The sequence below is a fragment of the Peromyscus eremicus genome, chromosome 5 (assembly GCF_949786415.1).
Source record: "Peromyscus eremicus chromosome 5, PerEre_H2_v1, whole genome shotgun sequence".
Lineage (NCBI taxonomy): Eukaryota > Metazoa > Chordata > Mammalia > Rodentia > Cricetidae > Peromyscus > Peromyscus eremicus.
Window position 1 is genome coordinate 80,472,940 of NC_081420.1, and position 19,534 is coordinate 80,492,473.

Sequence of the window (19,534 nt, forward strand, 5' to 3'; positions counted from 1 at the left end):
TGGTCCCATCCCCCACCACAGGGCAGATCACACAGGGAAGAGTCCAGCTGGAAATTAGGGCTACTGAACCCTAGGGTCACCCTGTCATGTTTAAAGGCACTAAGGCTAATGAGATATCAGTAAGTCACTTTCTTATTTTTTATAGATTTATTTATTTATTTTATGCATATGACTGCTCTATCTGCATGTACAACTTTATGCCAGAAGAGGGCATGAGATCCCACTACAGATGGTTTTAAGCCACCATATGGTTGCTGGGAATTGAACTCAGGACCTCTGGAAAAGCAGTCAGTGCTCTTATCCACTGAGCCATCTCTCCAGCCCAGTAAGTCACTTTCTTGATTTACATAATTAAACTTCTTCTTTGACAAGCTTCTGAGCAAACCATCTCCTTAGATCAGTATGTTGTGGAAAGGAGTCACACCCCGTTATAACTCAAAAGTAACGAACAAAAATACACCAAGGTGCAGTGTGCGGAGCCTGAACAGTATCTACTAAGTCATAGAATTTTGTAACACTTCTAATGAGCAATTTCTACTTGAGCCCATTTACTTCTCATGCTACATTTCAGTTAATGAGATGGCAAATACATGGTCATCATGAGAGGGATGGAGACATACACAAGACGATGACGAGGCTCACATAAAAATGAATCAAACACTGTGACACATGAGAAAACCATGACAGGTAGATAAAATATGAGGTGAACAGGAAGGAAGAGAAATGAATGCTCAGTCATCCCTGAAAGCAAACATGCCAGCAATACTCTGAGGTTCAAACAAAACACACATCTCTACCCAATGGGAAGCCACTTCCAGACCGCCGGTTAGTTTCTGCTGCTGTCTGTGCTGAAGCCTTGACTGGCAGGCTGTCTATATGAGTTTGACTAATTATTCTTCTGAGGCTGTCTCATATGTCTCTGTGCCTTTCGTGAAACTCTAATGACTTGCAATAACATCTATTAAGAAAGAATTCTAAATTATTCTCCTTTGCAATATTAATTTGTACAAACTATGAAGATGGGCTATTCTATGAACCACAATTCTATTAAAATATCAGCAATAACCCCTAAATCTATAAGCCAGAAGTTCAGGCAATGACCTTTAAGGGAAAGATGAATAGATGTCAATTTTCATTTGGTGAAGCCAACAAAATATTTTGCTCTGATTGAAACAGATTACTGACCTTCTCCTCTGACTTTATTAAAAAGCTAATTTCTACAAAAGAGCAGGGGATTTGAGAATGCCAGAGCAGCAATAAATATTAAGAAATCATAATTATTGAAGCAAGTGAGTTGGGGTTTTTCTGTTCTGGAGCCTCATGTGACAGAACTCCAAAATAATTTCAGTGCGTTACCATCTCAGAGAATTCTCTTTAGTATCAAGCGCTATCTTCAGCTTGTAGATTAATACCACTTAGAGCACAACAGTTTACTCTGAGTTGAACATATGTTTAACATGATCACACTATGCTTATAATGGACTTCTTAAAAAACCTCCAATGTTTCAAGAACTGGTAAAAATAATATCTTTCAGCTACAAGGAAACATTTAATTCTCGTGCAATCATTATTACCATATCTGTATTCAGTCCTAATCAAAGACAATCAACATTCTCGTCCTTAAGTATAGTCAACACAATCTATTGATGTAAAACATCTGTAGACACTGCTGTAGAGGCAGCAGGTGCTTTTGTTGGATAGTCTCATTGCTAGTTAATGGAAATCAACACAAATCTAAGAGAGTCTATGTGATTAAGATTACCAAAAGGGAGAGAAATATTTAAATCAAAACCACCACTTTTAATTTTCTTTCATGGATGAAGATCAGACTTTCTGAATTAGGTAAGTAAACAAAAGTCTACCTTTCTAAATCATACTAAAGCAAAACTACTAGTTCCTGTATTCAAAACCAGTGGTTCTTTTAATAGTAAGTAAAGTGACACTTGATGAGTAAGTTCATGTTACATCATAATTTGTCACATCTATTATTTGTGCAAAACTGCAATGGATGAGTGTTCTTCCTTCAGCATAAAGACAAGTATAATATTATAAATAACACTGTTTGTGAAGTAACGTTAGTAGAACACTGGTCCAGTACAACGCTGTCTCTCTGTAGAAGGAACCTGAGCAGGATTGCTATTCTTCATATACTGCTAATTGTGGTGCTTGATGTATTTCTGGTAAAAAACCAAAGCCTGTCACTTGAGTGGAGAGAGAAGAATGGGAATTGGATCTTCTTCTAACTGAGAACAGACAGGAAACAGAGGGCTTCCCATACAGCTTGCAAAGTGTAGAAGCACTCTGTCAAGTCCTGTTTGTGCCAATCAAGTATTTGTAGCTTAAAAGCCAATAATCAGAAGCAGTGGCTCATAGTGAGTTCAATGAAAGAATTGTTCAGGCCCACAGCCTTCTAGGCACTACCTCAATGACAAGGAGAACAATGAATGGCAAGATATGAAAGACACGCTGGCAAGGATTTGCTGTCCACAGCTGCTGGACACAGGTAAGTCATTCTGGATGGCTCTCCAGGTGCTGTTGGAGCTGCCTGGGCTCAGGAGGGCATTTTGTTTTAATAAAGCCATAATTTGAAAGGCATGATTTTGAAGTACTTAGCTAAAGGGATACAAAGAAGGTCAAGCGTGGCCATCACTAAGCACAGTGGAAGAGACCAGAGGCATGTTCTCTATGTGTGTTGTCTGTGTGCATGGAACTGCCATCTACAGGAAGGCGGAACATAAATAGACCAGTAAGGGTAGAGAGGACTTAGTGTTACCCATCACCATTATCTGTCAAGGATAATCTTCAAGGAAATGAAGTTATATTCAGAAGAAGGAAGTACAAACAGACAACTCTGGGCTTCTTAGGAACTGTGAATCAGACAGCCTCCAACATGGGTGCCCTTCCCATGGCATGCTGAAGGCTACAGAGACCTCTAATTTCCTGCTTAAGGCATGGTTGCCAGTCAAGATACGGAAGGAAAACCTATAACCCACTTTTAGTATAAAAAATTCTAACCTAGGAATAACAGCTGACTCTTATAAACATGTGCTGCAACCTATTCTGAACGTTTACACTTCAATTTAATTTCTTCTGCATTTGTGCGTACATGTGTGTGCAAGGGCATATGCATCTGTGTGAAATGTGTGTGTAGGCCAGAGGTTAGTGTGAAGTGTCTTCCTCAATTGTGCTCCAGCTTATGTTTTGAGACAAGGTCTCACACTGAACCTGGAGCTTGTTTTGAGACAATGTTTTGAGACACTGAACCTGGAGCTTGCCAATTTGTCTAGAACGGGGCTGGTCATGAAGAGATCGACCTGGCTCCGCCCCCAACACGCCTGGCTTTTATGTCTACATTGGGAATCTCAACTCAGGTCCTCATGCACATGTAGCAAGCACTTTACCACCAAATCCGTCTCCACAGCCTTCCATTTTAAGTTTGACAGGGGAGGGATAAAGATGGGGCAGAGGGCCTGACAGGCAGAGAGCCCTGGGCTTTATTCTGAGCATGGAAACACTTAGACAATAACAACAGAACACAACTGTCTCCACCTCAGCACTCTCTCTGGCTAGTAGCGAATCTTAAAAGAAGGCCCACCTGACAGGAAGGGCATCCTACCTTTCTTAAGCTGGATGTTGAGTCTCTTGCCTACTCTCTTAGTGTTGTACACACCGCCCACATTGGTACTGAGTGCATTCTGTGGAGCCACAGCTGGGGCTGCAGGTGGTTTAGCGGAGGCCTGAGCACTATGAGGTAGTCGAGGGTGAGCATCCAGTTGCTCGGGTGGATGAGTCAGTCTGGGTGCTCTGGGCAATGCATGAGGCACAGTGCTGGCCACGCTCCTGTTGTCCACACAGTGGCTGTCAGGGCTGAAGCGGCTCGGGGAATAGTTGTTCTTCTCTCGCTGGGAGAGTTGTTCGTACTGCTCCTTGTTTGCTGCAGGGACCACGTGGAACCAAATGACACGTGTACGCATGGCTTGGCGGAACATATGCTGTGCTCTGGATTCGACAAAGAGTGGAAGATTCGCAAATGAGGACTAGCGGAGCAGAAGATAACATGAGCTTGATTAAGTATACTAATTAAGCAACAAGAACCAACAGACTGTTGGGACCATTCGTGAAGCGTGTTTGTGAGTGCTGATAAAAGCAGAATGGTTTCTCCAAATATAAATTTCTCATTCTGTAAATAAAAATGATAAACCTATCTCTGACTGTAGATAAAACAAAGTGCCCTCCATTGTAAATCGTCAATAATGATTAAGTGCTAACACACTTATTCTCGTTTAATAATTATTCTAGTTTACTGACAGAAAACATACATAGCTTTCTCTCTCACAGGTGTGTCCAACCTTCAGTCCTTCTGCCACATACGTTCAGGATACTTATGAATTCAGTCCAACACACTTGTGGATGGCAACAACATATCATAATGTCAAAAGGTTGAATGCCGCTGCACAGAATTATGCCATAAAACTAACAAAGGCACGAAGTCTTTTCTTACTAAGGGACCAAAGAAGTTTTAAAGAAATAAACACTCTATAGTATACTTATGGAAATATAGGAGGCAACTAACCACTTGTCAGTTATCACCAAAACTGGTTCAAGTTTGTTGCACATATCTCACAAACACTAATTCCTGCAAACAGAACCTAATGATGCATCAAGTACCACCCACCCAGTCCGGATCCTACCTGCTGAGGAGCCCTAAGACCCACTGGAAGGCAGATCATCTAAGTAAGAATGCTATTCATACCTACCCAATTTTAAAAGGTTTTTGTTGCTGCTGTTACTTTTAATTTACTAAGGGTTTCAGTCAGGATAAAGAATGCACCAGAAAGACCCGGTACTGTGACTCAAAGGAGCCTGTCTCCTGATTTACACTATGAAAGACAAAGCTGGAAATGTGAGATCAAGTGAGCCCAGGGCAGACTTCCTGAAAGCAGAGAAACCAGTAGCCTTGTAACACTGAAACCAGGTGCAGAACAATGTGGGGACAGTTCAACTGGTTAGAAGGCACTCTAAAATACAGACAGATAGGAGTCATTACATGAAGTTTGGTTAAATTCTAGATTAAAAAACTAGATAACTGCATAAAACCTCTCCTGTGATACAATACTCAATGTGTCAAAACACCCTAGCAAAAGGTGCCACCAAGGTGCCACACCACCAGAGGAGAGGACCCCGCTGCCACCAGGGGAGAGGACCCCGCTGCCACCGGGGGAGAGGACCCCGCTGCCACCAGGGGAGAGGACCCCGCTGCCACCGGGGGAGAGGACCCCACTGCCACTGGCACACTTACTGCTCAAATCTCCTGTTCCGAAGATCTCCATCGTTAATCCTCACGATGCAGTCGTTCTCATGGAAAAGATTTTCTTGCTCAGCTTTTCCACCTTTCTCCAACCGCTTTACTAACAACCCCAGTGTTCTGGAACATCAAGAATGTGAACAATTACAGGGGTAAAATTCCCTCCGTGTGCGTTAGCTCTATGGTACATGTTGACACACTCCCTTAAAAGCAGATGGACTAGAGTGTTACTGATACATTTTCAAGTAACATTGACACAAACTCCCCACAGTCTAAACAATTAGTAGAAATTGACCCTTTCAATCAATACCAGAAATCATTTCCGACTTGTCATTATTATCCTTCTAAAACTAAGTGCATACTAAAACTGCTTCAAAATGCTGACACAATGGAGCCTGTGGAGGATATCGGCGGGTGTCACAGTCTGAACAGGGATGGTTTTAGGAATGGCTCTGGTAGGCTTCTGTGTCAGTCCAGTGGGCATGCTCCTGGATGCAGGCCCTGATTCTTTCATGAAGAATGCCTAGCCTCCCTGTGCTTTATGTTTGAATGATACCAGCAAAGTCTTCAGAGAGAGTCAGAGAGAGAAGAGACTTTCCCTTGCACATGAATTGTGAATTCAACCATAGTTGAAGAAAACCGGAAGCAGAAAAACAGTTCAAAGAAGTTAGTTAACATTTCTCTCATCTGCATATCGGCACTCAAACTTTAAAACAGAGCATGAAAGGAACTTTGTGGAGAAGGCGGCAAAGTAGAAAGACAAAAGTATCAATGTCCCTTGCAGTGGTTTGAATGAAAACACCCTCCAGGCTTAGGTCGCCAAACACTCAGTCCCTGGTTGTTGGTGCGCTTGGGGGATGTTTCAGAACCTTTAGACCTTCTCCTTGATGGAGGAGGAGCATCCCTGGGGGCTGGCTTGGAGTCTATAGCACTGCCTTACTTCCAGTTCACCACCCTGCTTTGCATTTGGGGCTGAAGATGTGATCTCTCCGCTTCTTGCTCTGGTGGCCTGTGGCCATGCCTCCTACCATGATGGACTCTTAGCCCTCTGGAACCATCAGCCAAAAGAAACTCCTTTTCACCATGAGTCACTTTGGGTCATGGTCTTTTATCACAGCAATGGGAAACTAACTCAACAGTTGGAATCAGAGAGCAGGCTGTGGCCATGAAGAACCTGACCATGCTGACTTTCGGAGGAATGGGGAACACTTTGGAACTTTGGAATAGAAAAACAGCTGAAGGCTGTAAGTGGAACATGCAGGGCCATCCTAGACCACACCTGGTGAAGCATCCAACTTGTAAGAGAGTTCAAGGGCCTTTTTAGATAGTAATTCCAAGATAATGATCTGAAGTAAAAACAATTCAGAGTTACCTGTTTTGTTTCTGGTCTTTCTATGACTTTTTTTTTTTTTTTTCAGTCCTGGGCAAGCACTCTACCACTGAGCTTAATCACGACACCTCACTGAAGACTGTCTTTCTAAATTGTCCTTCTATGTGGCCAAATGCATTAGTAATACTAGTGAACAATAAAATATTACAAATCACTGGGCATGGTGGCACATGCCTTTAATCCCAGCATTCAGGAAGCAGAGGTGGGAAGATCTTTGTGAGCTCTAACCCAGCCTAATCTATATACTATAAAACGAATACCAAGACAACCAGGGCTGTTACACAGAGAAACCCTGTCTCAGGGGAAAACAAATTAAAAATCGTAAACAAATGACTGGCCGTAGTGAAAGACAACAGAAAAGAAGTACCCTAACCTAAGCTTCAGCCGCCACTCCCAGGAAGGGTTACTGCCAGATAGTGGGCAGAGCCTACAGGAGGCCCAGTGACACATGGTACCAGGGAATCAGGAACTGTCCAGACTAAGGTGATGTGACTGTCATATCCAAAATGCTGGAATCACTATCTCCAAAGAATGAACTGATGGAAAGGTCAAGTGCTACAATCTGCAAACATTTCTCATTGGCTTCACTGAGCAAAAATGAACCCAAAAGGAATGGGAAAGATCAAAGAACACCTCCCAAGAAAATGTGCACAGTTGCAGGGGAATGGAAAGGAACTCTGAAGGGCAATCCACCGGAAGCTGAGTGTCAGGCACCCTCACTGTCCTGGAAGAAGCTAGGTGACAGACAAGACCTATTTGCCTGCCTGCTGCTTCTGACATCAAGCTGTCTCAAGGCTGCAGTATAGGGCTCTCTGTCTCTATGTTTCTCCGTCTGTTCTCTCTCTCTCTCTCTCTCTCTCTCTCTCTCTCTCTCTCTCTCTCTCTCTCTCTCTCTCTGTGACTTTTTGAGACATGGTTTCACTGTGTAGCCCAGACTGGGTTTAAAGGCATGTGCCACCATGCCTAACAAGATATATATATCTCATAAACTGAATTGATCAGCTAGAGCTTCTTCTGAAGAAATTTAAAACAAAAAGACCTATGTTGTTACACTGGAGAATTAGGAGAGCTAAGAAGGCCGCAGGACCTATGAACTGTCAAGGTACAGGGTACACTTTCCTTCTGGGGAGCTACTGCCAGAGTTCTTTAGGAGCAACCATGACCCATCAGAAGGAGCTGGGGGAGAAAAGGAGGGCTAGCTCTTGGGGGCATTGTTCCTGAATCAGAGCCACCCATGCTGGCTGCACTGAGCCACAAGGTTGAGAAAAGACCTAGTGTTTTATGAACAGAGCTGGGGAGATTTATGAAGAAATGACTGCAGTGTGGGGTGATATGGAAACAGGCCCTCTCCACCTCCAGCTCCCATGTGAACTCTGGGTAGATCTTACAACAGTCACAGGTTTGCCAAAGAAATGCGATTTTCTTTTCTTGTTAGACTGAAATGTTTTTCAAATCCACTCTTCTTCCACTGTTCACTACAAGGATTTATTTTCCTTCTTATTTTAGAGAAAGGAAGGGATAAAGGAAAGGAAGAAGGGAGGGAGGGAGGGAAGTCCTATGCCTACTAGGTACAAATCTCAATTCTGAATAATGTATTTAAAACAAAAATTGACAATTACATATCTCTCTCTCTTTAAAGCCTTCCCTCACAGTTGCTGAACACTATCTCTCGGGGCCAGGAGGAGGGAGACTCACAGAAAGCGAGCTGCTGGATGCTGCATCTCTGTGTGTGATTTTGGTTGCATAATTAGAAATTTAACTGCTCAGATTATATTAAGGATTCACCACTACATTTTTACAAGGTTCATTAGCCTAATTATACACTTAATTCAAACAAACTCAGTTGCACATGTTAACATTTTAATTCTAAGTATAAATTATAACCAATGATAAAACTGAAAATAAGTAACAAATGTTTTATTGACATTCAAATTGGCTGAGCCAGTGTGAGTTTTGCTTTGATAATCTCCACTCCCACAACTGCCATCCAGCTCCATGCGGATGATCACAGTTCATCTTAATAAACGCTGACACGGTACAAAGGCAACAGTGAAGGCAGAGTACGAATGGGTTTCCCGGCAAAAAGACCCCGTCAGCTCCCCAAGGGTTACAAGTGGGAATCAGCAACTGTACATGACTTAGAACACGGCCATCGCCATGGCCGCAGTGGAGAGCCCAGAAGGAAAGTTCATAGGCATTTCAGGTAAAATAACAATCCTAGTAGAGAGGAGATTGTGTTCAAAATACAAGTATGAAAATGACTTTATGTAAGATAAAACCATATACAAAGAATGTTTACAATAAAAAAAAGCTTTAATTTAAAAAAGAATCCTTATAAAGAATCTGGTAGAGGGCTTGCCAGCATCTGTGAGGCCCTAGGCAGGATGCCCAGCACAACCTCAGAGTACATGAACTGGACAAAAAGACAGATAAAGACGGGGAGTTTCATTCAGTTAAAGCAGAAACTAAACATTATTCTACTCCATTTAAAAAACCACATTTTTTTTTTCTAAAACTATAAAAAGGACAGAGCCAGGTTCAACCCAGGTACCTGGGAGAGCTCCTAACAATGGCAGGCTCCACGCAGGCCACAATCCATGCTCTCTCTGCCTGCAGGAGGAGGTCAGATTCCCTGGAGCTGGAGTTACAGGACAGCTCTCACAGGTGCTAAGAACAGAATGCTGGTCTCTGCACAAGAAGCAAGTGCTCTTAAGCACTAAATCATCTCTCCATGAAATTATTTCAGAAAATAATTGCTATGGCATTTGTGTGTATACATACATGCACATGCGACAATGCGGTTGTGGAGGTCAGAGGACAACACTGTGGAGTCAGATCTCTTTTCAACATGTGGGACCCAGCAATGGGCCTCAGGGTTCAGGTTAGCAGTAGGCAACTTCCCTTGATGAGCTATGTTTTTGGCTCCTGGTTATATGTTATTAACGAATGCTGTCACACCACAGTGCGAACAGCTGCTTCCATGGTGTATGTTTGATCTGTGATGGCCATAACTCTAGGAGTGGGACTGATAGATTCTGTCTTTAGAAATCACTTTGAGGCCTTACATCTTAAATAAATAAATAAAAATAATAACAAATAATATCAAAAAAATCTCTTTAAATACAATTGACAAACATCTAATTACCAGTTGCATAAGAAAAGGTAGTGTGAAAGAAAATATTTAGTAACAAAAGAAGAAAGACCCTTGGAAGCAGGTTGTGCTATGCTCTGGACATGTGTTAGGCACACTTGTGTACACTGGGAAAGATTCAGAACATGGACTACAAGAAGCAGGCTTCAGAGCCAGGGAAAACCTTTCCAGTATCATCTTCAGATGCACTGGGATGGACTCTCGTCTCCCAACAAGCTAAGCACTCTTGTACGAGCATCTTCCTTTGGAATGTCCTCAGGGTACTGCTGCCTGTCCAGAATAACATATCTAGGACAGATTCCTTATTTCCTTCAAAGAACAGGTTAAGCACAGAGTGCTTCTTGGGAGCTTGCGCAGAGGCCAACAGTCAATCGTCTCAAGTCTTTTCAATCCCTGAAGCATGAGGATCGTATCTTTTAATATACATGTTTCTCAAGTCCATCAAAGAAACACACAGGCTGACAATTTTATAGTTCTGGCCCATGGTTTGGTAAATCATTTTGTATCTTGTTTTGTATTGGCCTAAGATTATACTGTAATCATATTTTTGTATCATGGCAAAGTCTCAGAAAATTTGTCAAAGAATGCCATGGTCAGGATAAGTCATTACTATTTAATTTTATTTTTAATCTTGTCAGTTCTTATCATAAAGCCCAGGCTGGCCTTGAGTTTAAGATCCTTTGGCTTCTGCCAAAACAGTTGGGCTGCAATTTTATTTACCAAGGGCTTTGAATTAATAGCTCTGGATAGTTCTTAGAAGTAAAAAGAACATATAAAATACCCTAGTTCCGCCAAATGATCTCATAGTAATTTGTTATGAACGTCTTGAATGTGTTTACATTTGTGACTTAAATAAAGTTCTTTGTCAGCCAGGCAGTGGTGGCACACACCTTTAATCCCAGCACTCCGGAGGCAGAAACTGGGGGATCTCTGTGAGTTCGAAACCAGTCTGGTTCCAGGACAGCCAGGGCTGTTACACAGAGAATCTCTGTCTCAAAAAACCAAAAGCAAAGTTGTTTGTCACATGAGAGAGAAATGAAAAGAAAGTGTTTCAAAGTAACGAAACTGGAGAAGGAGTTCTGAGTGCAATCAGCTCACCATTTTTGTGAAATGTCTACAAAGAGACTTCAGTGACTCAGCATCATAGAGAAGATAATCCTGTGGACTTTCCTACTGTCTGTGTCTAGTCTAGAGTCAGCCATCCAAAGAAGAGTTGGGAGATGAGTCGTCTGAATACTGCCAATGACGCACAACATTCAACTTACTAGAGAAATCAGCCTTCCAAAGGGCAGTTCTGGCAAGGTCAGAAATAAAGCTGCCACGGCCCAGTGGCTGAAAGCTCTCTCCAACTCAACTTCCCAAGTTTAAATTACTGCTTTCCTTCACTACATATGACACCTGAAGCAGTCAAGAGAACTGGGATCCCAGGCAGATTGAGCAAGGCATAATTCTCATTCTGAATTAGATTTGAAAATCTAAACAACGAAGCAAAGATTACATCTACTTATCAGTTCTATAAACTGGGAACATAGCCGCACAAGTATGTCCATTGAAATCTCCAAGAATAGTTAGCATGAAAATTTTCCCCGTCTTGGGCCATCTCACATCCAGAGTCATACCTAATTGAATACTTTTCCCAGAATATTTTTTATAGGACTGATAAGTAGATGTAATCTTTGCTTTCTTGTTTAGATTTTCAAATCTAATTCAGAATGAGAATTATGCCTTGCTCAATCTGCCTGGGATCCCAGTTCTCTTTGTGAGTTGCCATCACATTTAAAATCATCCTCCACTACCAGCCAGCCCGTTTCCAAATTCCAATATGCCTTTCTACCAGCTCACAGATCATCCACCACTTAACTACAGCAAAAGTTATCACAGAATATAATGATGTGATTTCCTAGCTGTCACACCTGTACTGCAAATCCCTGTTCACCTTATTTTCTGGTGTTCACTTTCCTTACCATAGAAAAGTTTCTCTCACGGTTTAGGATGGTGAAATATAGTCTTCTGTTGATCTTTGTTTCCTGGCACTCACCATCCTCATCACTAGGTGAGGCCCCTCAGGATATCTGACAGAACAGAAAGGACCATCCTCAAGTGTTTCTGGAGGCTCTAGTCTCCTAGAGATAGGACTCTGTGTCTAAGCAACAACATCTATCTCTGTTAATGTCCACCCAACTCAAGAGCTGGAAGCATCAACTTCATGAAGAAGATTGTAGACCCATTGTACTGGCTAGTTTTATGTCAACTTGGCACAAGCTAAAGTCATCAGAGAGGAAGGAGCCTCAACTAAGAAAATGTCTCCAATGAGATCCAGCTATAAGACATTTTCTTAATTAGTGATCAGTGCAGGAGAGTCCAGCCCATTGTGGATAGTCCCATCCTTGGGGTGGAGTTCCTGGGTTCTATAAAAATGCAGGCTGAGCAAGCCAGTAAACAACCCCTCCATGGCCTCTGCATTAGCTCCTGCCTCCAGATTCCTGCTCTGCTTGAGTTCCTGTCCTGACTTCCTTTGGTGACGGGACAGCAATGAGACAGTGTTTCATTGCAGCAACAGAAACCCTAACTAAGACACCCAGCAAACAAGGAGAATGAAAACCAAGCACTCCTGTTCTGTTGCCATGGGAAAATTGGTGATGACGGGAAAGGATTTAGGAAGAGTCTGCTTTTCCTAGATCAAAGTCTTTGTTCTTTATACAGGAATGCTGTACACAATTTTCTTCATTAAGAGTCAAATTACAAGGAATTAAAAATGACTCAGCTCTAGAGAAGCTAGTTCTGCAGAAGAGTATGTTTGTTTACTTGAATGGGTTTTGTGCATCCAAACTCAACACCATGGTAACCACCAACTGTGGTAGGCTTTGCAATATTTTTCTGAATTCACCCTACTGGCAGGTTTATTTCTGTTTTCTCCTTTTGCTTTAGGCTTGTCATCTGTTTATTTTATTCTAACGTCTTTCACAGTGAGGTAGGAAATGTGTAATACAAGAGACAAAGTAACATGTTTGCAATAAAAATACTGGTTCAAAGTTGGCACATACACAATAATCTTATTTGTGATGAATTACAGCTCACAAGAAGTTTCAGATACAGCAATACTGGGAAGCTATGGTCCATGCATTTTAACTTCAAGTTTCTTTTGAGATAATTTTAAATATCCTTAAAAGAAAAATAAAGCCAAGACACATTGGATAAAAAATATTTAACTGAAAGTTCTTTGAAGATATTTTAATGTTTTTCCAGAGTTTAAAGTAAAAATAAAAGAGAAAAAAGGAAAAAAAATGTAATGAATAAAACACCACTCTAAAATTCAAGGTGAATGTTATACTGAGCTACAAAATGCTGTATTCATGGCACTTCAAAAGAATTTTAATAAATTCAACTTTTAGCTTCAAGTCAATCCACGAGCTATATTTTAACCAAAGGAACAACATAAATTTGTACTAGCAGTCACCATAATTAATAGGAAATCAATACAATTGCTCAGACTTAGATTAGTGCAGCCCATGTTTGGCTATGTGCTAATTCATACTCCACCTTCCAGAATACACAGGGCAATAGTTGTAGCACATGTGGCTGGTTCCCTGTCACTGGTCTGGGATTTCACTGTCAGTCTCTAGCCTCATTCACAATGTCCATTCTAGGCTTTCCTAACTGATGCAGGTTCTCAGCTGTGGCTCTGTGTTCTTAGTCATATACCTACACTATCAAGTGTGGTTTTCTTGTCCATGTTCCAGGTTTTCTTCTAATGTCTTGTCACTGTTCAGGGTTCCTGGTTACTGGGGTACGCTCCTAGTCCCTTAGTTCTATGACACTGAATAAGGCTACTTGCTAATTTCCCCCACTGCCCCCTGAAAGCCTAAAAATTTCCTAAAAGAATAAAGTAAAAACAATAAAAAGACTAAGGGGTTCAAAAACAAGGTAAAAACATGTTTCACCAGGTAATCAAAGTGAACAAAAACAGGAGAGGTCACATATGCTCAGGGGTAAGCCCTGGGGTGGAGGGGAACAGCCCATCTGGCCAAGGCACCTGCCCAAGCATTAATATAAAAATTAACCAACACTACTGGAATATGATAAAGCATACAAAACCATGTTTACTGCATGGTTGTGGGGGAGAGTGAAGAAAATTCATTTGACATTTGTAAACTTTAAGGAATCATATTCCTTGCAGTAATGAGGTTGAAAATAACAGCATAACATTTGGTGTCATGAGCATTTGGAGAGTAAAGTCAGCTTGCCCAACTTTCTAAGGAATTTTTCAAAAACCATCAGTGTCTTACCTAATTGCAGAAGTGAGCTAACAGATACAAACTTAAAACAAATTCCCACCTAAGATATCCAGGTAATTTTTATTGTATGATTTCCTTTCCCCAGATAATTGCTATACTCTCCTGGGGTTTGTAATTGCAGGCAGAGTTGTCAGCTTGCCACAGAGTCCGGGAAGTAGTAAGATGTGCTAATGGTGAGTTGGTTAAGATAATCTGAACATACGAATCCTTCCTGTGCACAGAAACGTCCTTGATCAGGCTATGTGTATTCTGTAGACATATATGTATAATGGAAGCAGCACTGACCCCACTGAAAACTTTTCTATTATGCATGTACGAAGTCAACACACAGAAAAACAGTGGACATTATGATCAATTAAAAACCTCCAAGATACATTACCTGCCGCCTCGAGCACTGAAAGGCACTACATGGATTCCCAGAGGCCCTCCATCGTTGGGGACTTGTACGAGCTTTACCATATCACTGTGAGACAATGATGAATGAGGAGCATGAACATGGACTGTCAACAAACCAAAACAGAAACAAAACAAAACAAAAACTACCAAAACACAGACACACAACACACAACGAAAGAGAACCAAACAAAAATCCCACCAGGCGACAGGCATACACGTACACACTCAAGAACGCAGGCGTGATGATGGAGGCAGCACTGAGGTACACCTACCTGAATGCTAGTCTGGTGGCATGGAGGGAGTAATCATCAGAGACAGCTGCATTAAAAAGGGCACAGAAGTGGTCCTCTCGGACCATTCTCTTCTGAGCAATATGACTTCCTGCTTTGGAGATCTAGACTTCATGAACACTCTGCACCCAAACATCTAACTTGAGCAGTCTAAGGCTAGCTGAATACAGGCACTGTGGACCCACGGCACACAACAAGTTACAAAGTGCTCCTAGGCATGGCAATTCATCCATTCTCCTAATAACCCAAAAAGGTCAAAGGTTTTGTTCCTACAGGCTGACCATCCAGAGGAAACTGCTAATGTCCTTACAACTCACTGTGATGATCCAGTCACCATTTCCTAAACTGCAGAGAACTGCAAGAGGTTTGTGAAGCTTAGCCTCTCAAATGTACCCACGAAGGCCAAATACTTCCCCTGTTTGTGGCTGCTCTTTAAAATTGTAAAATGTATTCCATGAACTAGCACAGAGTTACCTTTGAGCAACTGAACTCTGTGTAATGGCCAGGAAATGATATTATTAAAGCCACTTCCATGAATCTTTATTATTAGTATTGCCTTGAGATTAATGAAAATTATAATATAGAAAAGGTAAATTTTTAAACTACTTATGAGATTTTGCTTTCATTGCAGATTTTTCAACATATAAATACAATTTTAGAGAGTTGTATGTATATCAATCATTATTGGGAAATAAACTTCAATTAAATAACTGTTTTAAGCAATTTGGAAAGTCATATATGACTACTACTGGATTTGACAAAGATCACTACACAGTTTTTATATAATACAAAATACCAAATTTTCAAGCATATTTCTTATGTAAGTAGTTGGTGATAGCATATGCACTATGACTATCCCACTTATCTAGAAACTAAACTCAATTAATGATAGGGATAGCCAACAAATCAAAACAGAATCATGAACATAGATTTTAATTACATATACTAATTAAAATAAAAGTCAGGTGTGATGGCTTATGCCTATAATCCCAGAATCCAGGAAGCTGAGGCAAGAGGACTGCTATAAGTTTGAGACCAACCTAGGCTATCCAGTGAGACCTTTCTCTAAACAAATGTATTTATCCACACAACTAAAATGTTTACTTAAATAACATTATGGATATCATTTTTCATTCCATTATATAAAAACCTGTTTTTAAATCACTAATACTATTTGAGCATTAACATTTCAATGAAGAAAGGCATAATTTGAATAGCTTTAGTTTATTCTACATTCTGTCTAAAAAAAAAATGATGGTGCCCCAATCATCTCTAAAACAGAAATATCACAAATGCTGGCCACTTATCTGTAAACCCATGCTCTCTAAGCCTGCTCCACCCCACTATGAATGCTCTTAGCACCTCGCTTAGAAGACCAAGAGAACACTGAATTGTTTATAAATATGTTGTTGTCTTCACAAAGAAAAGATCAGTATGACTGTCCTCCCTGCTCCTGTCTGCCAGGGGGAGGTACTGAGAGCAGGTGCCACTATAAACATGCTAATATTCAACACAGCTTTAAAGCTGTGAAGTAGGAAAAGGCTAAAATCACGTTCTGCCCTCCTACACTATGGCATTCACTGTCCCATCAAGCATCCTCACAGATCCTGTTTCTTCAACTAAAATGTGCACGCATGTGTGTGTGGGAGTGTAAGACCAATAAACACTTTATCCAACTAGTATGAAGAATAAAGTAAATATGATTTTTTTCTTTTAATTTAGCAAATTTAAACAGATGATCAACACACAGACAGATAAAGCCGTCTGAAAACAGTTACAGGGTATACAGAGCTGTTAACGTGACTGACACTTTCCATTAAACACTATGCTAATCTAAGTTAGTAGTTTTTGCCAAGGCATGAAACCCAGGGCAGGTACACATGAGATTCCACACCAAGCAAGATGTTCTTGGAGAAAATGAAGCAACGCAGGCATGGCTTTTACCTAAGCACAAACATTCTGCATGCCATATGCTTCTAGAACACTTGCTGCATTAATGATGCTACACATACACATTACAGATTGAGGCCAAACCATAGGAACTTACTCGAGAGAAAAGTTGGGCATATTCTCCAAGCCGGTGTCAGCATGTCCAACTGGTTCCACTCGGCTGCTGTCTTCTTCTGTGCCTTCTTCATCCTAGAGGCAGTGTGACAAAGAAAAGCATGCTGGGTTATGAAGGAAGCTGAAAAGCACTATGACCCTGTGAAGAGGTCTTGTGTCTAGGAAGGGGGATCTTGGTTGGTAAGACAGGAATGCCTTCCTGAATAAGCAAGGGTCTCAAGAGTCAATGTGTCCCAGGAGGTCAACAGACACTCACAGGATAGGAAAGAAAACTGAACTGTAATTGATGCTAATATGTTTATCTTGTTATTTGTACATCAATTTTTGAATGTATGTTTTAGGCAGTAATTATATTGCTGCAGTGTTACGATATATTCATAAGCGAACATCTTTACATTGGACATTACAGCCTAAAATACTTCAAAGGCCAAAACAGTTGGGATGCTAATAAACCATGACCACTTACCACAGACTTCTATACCAAATTCTTCCCCCTCTTTACCTACTAGCTCAGCTTGTCAAATGAGAATTTAGTGGGTAAAATTCCACCCCTAAAATGCTTGCTCCAGGGAGGTTTCCCCAAAAGCAACCCTAAGCAACTGACTGAGTACCTTACACCTTTCACAGGATCAAAGCCTTGGTTACTAAGACTCTTATCTGTTTAGTGGTATACAGCAAGACCCAAGGCAAGAAAAAGCAAATATATTCAGGTGTACAGTCCTTGTACTTGCATGCTGCCTTTGAAAATGCACTATTGTGTCACAGATATTGTTGAGTACATTGGTATTCCAAAAGACCAAGGTGGAATAAATGTTGTTGCCATAAATAAACGAAATACAACCTATCCAAAAGCCCACCTTAGTTTATCATTTTGCCTAACGTCTTTTCATTAAAGAGTTCACTAATTAATCCTTACGTGGTTCTTTGAGACCACTTGAATAATGATGAACATGCCTGATTGTTATCAGCGTTCTTAACTAAATCAACATATTTACAAAAGACTCATTTTCCAAATACAATGGTTCTGAGGGCCAAGTGTATTTCAACTTGAATGAACTGTCTGGTAACAGTGACAGACTCTGTAAAATCTTGCTAGTCAAAGAAAAACTAACCCCCAGCAATCTCTAGGGTTGTCAAAAGGGCACTATCAGGTATATCTTAATTTATCTACTTCTATGATTATAAAAATAATTTAGATAGATATATTTTATTTTTTCTGTTTCATTTCTATTTCTTTCTTTATAGTCTTTATTTATTATTGTTTGTTTCACTAGAAATTTATTAAATCATCTATGCTGGGAAAGGGAGACCACGAATGAAAAACATTTTATTTTATTTGAGACAGGATCTCATAGTTCAAGCTGACCTCAAACTTGCTTTGTAGCTAAGAATGACATTAAACTCTCGATTCCCTTGACTCCCCCTTCCAAGTGGTGAGATAGGCGCATGCCCACGCCTGGCAAATTTCCTATTTTTCCTCATATATTTAACTTAACAGTGTGTGTGAGTGATGTGTGTGTGTGTGTGTGTGTGTGTGTGTGTGTGTGTACGCACACACATGTGCATGCGTGCATGCATGCCATCAACAGACACATCAGTCAACAAAATGATAAGCAGGACAAACAACCCAGAGCCTTCCTGAAGCAGCTTCGAGAAAGGCAGATGATTTCATCTCCTTCCTGTCATCACCTAAGAATGCAGAGTCAGGAAGAGAGGGCACTGTGCTGTTCCAGCTGTGGCATGCATCCCGGGAGGGGCAGGCATGCCCGCGCATCCTGCATGCCCTGGGCTGAAGAGCTGGGTGCTTGAAGATTGATGCTCCTGTGCTTTGAGAGGCTCTAATATGTACTTCTTAGCCATCTATCTCTCTTAAGCACCAGCACATAATACATCTCAAAGGTTAACAGCATCTTGAACCTGCCTAAGAACAGCACTTTGAATGTAAACATGCACTCCCTAAATGATGCTTCTCCATTGGGAGTTGGGGGTGGAGAGATGGCAGAAGCATTTATAAGCCAGATGTAAAGAAGAAGAAGAAAAAAAAAGATCTTACAGGTAAAAGACATTTGGTTTTAAGATACATTAATAATTTAAGTCCCACTGAAATGTTACCAAGATGCATCCCCTGCTCAAATACCTCTGTGGCACCAAGAAAACAGCCACATTAAGGAGACACAACAGGAAGAGGCAATTTGCAGAATATTTCCCTACAACAGGTACCCCCAGGCCCTCAAGCATGGAAAAGACTCTAGAAATATGGGTATGGTGGTCAGTTTGGACCACAATACTTCCTTTCATGAGACTGCACTCAGTTTCTGAGGAAACTACAGATTAGCATCTCTAACCTTTTGCATGGGTCAGCATCAGCTCGTACACAGTTTGTCTGTTTAAAAGTTGTGTACACACAATTACTGTCAGCAAAACTAAATACTGCATCCCACTTTAACCATAAAAAACGAAACTCTACTATCATATGATCAATATTTAAGGACCACCACATTAGTTTAAGCTGGATGCTAGTAAGGTAAGACACCAGAGTAGTCTCCAGACCTCTATTTTATTTAAGAATACAGAGGTTAAAAGGTCAGGTTGAAGTGCTAAAACACCTAAGAGTGATGCTGGGGAGATCTGGTGACTATTTTC

The 19,534-nt window shown here is 41.0% G+C and overlaps 1 protein-coding gene across 6 annotated transcripts in view; it reads right to left on the bottom strand.

The window, feature by feature from the left end:
• Pard3 (par-3 family cell polarity regulator) overlaps positions 1 to 19,534 on the bottom strand; it is a 559,217-nt gene that overhangs the window by 244,937 nt on the left and 294,746 nt on the right. For all 6 annotated transcript variants that reach the window (XM_059263788.1, XM_059263787.1, XM_059263786.1 and 3 more), the window contains exons 6-9: positions 16,875 to 16,966; positions 14,521 to 14,604; positions 5,300 to 5,425; positions 3,617 to 3,999 (exon numbers count right to left, since the gene is read on the bottom strand). In XM_059263788.1, coding sequence (XP_059119771.1) covers positions 3,617 to 3,999; positions 5,300 to 5,425; positions 14,521 to 14,604; positions 16,875 to 16,966 — 685 coding nt within the window. The remainder of the gene's footprint in view (positions 1 to 3,616; positions 4,000 to 5,299; positions 5,426 to 14,520; positions 14,605 to 16,874; positions 16,967 to 19,534) is intronic.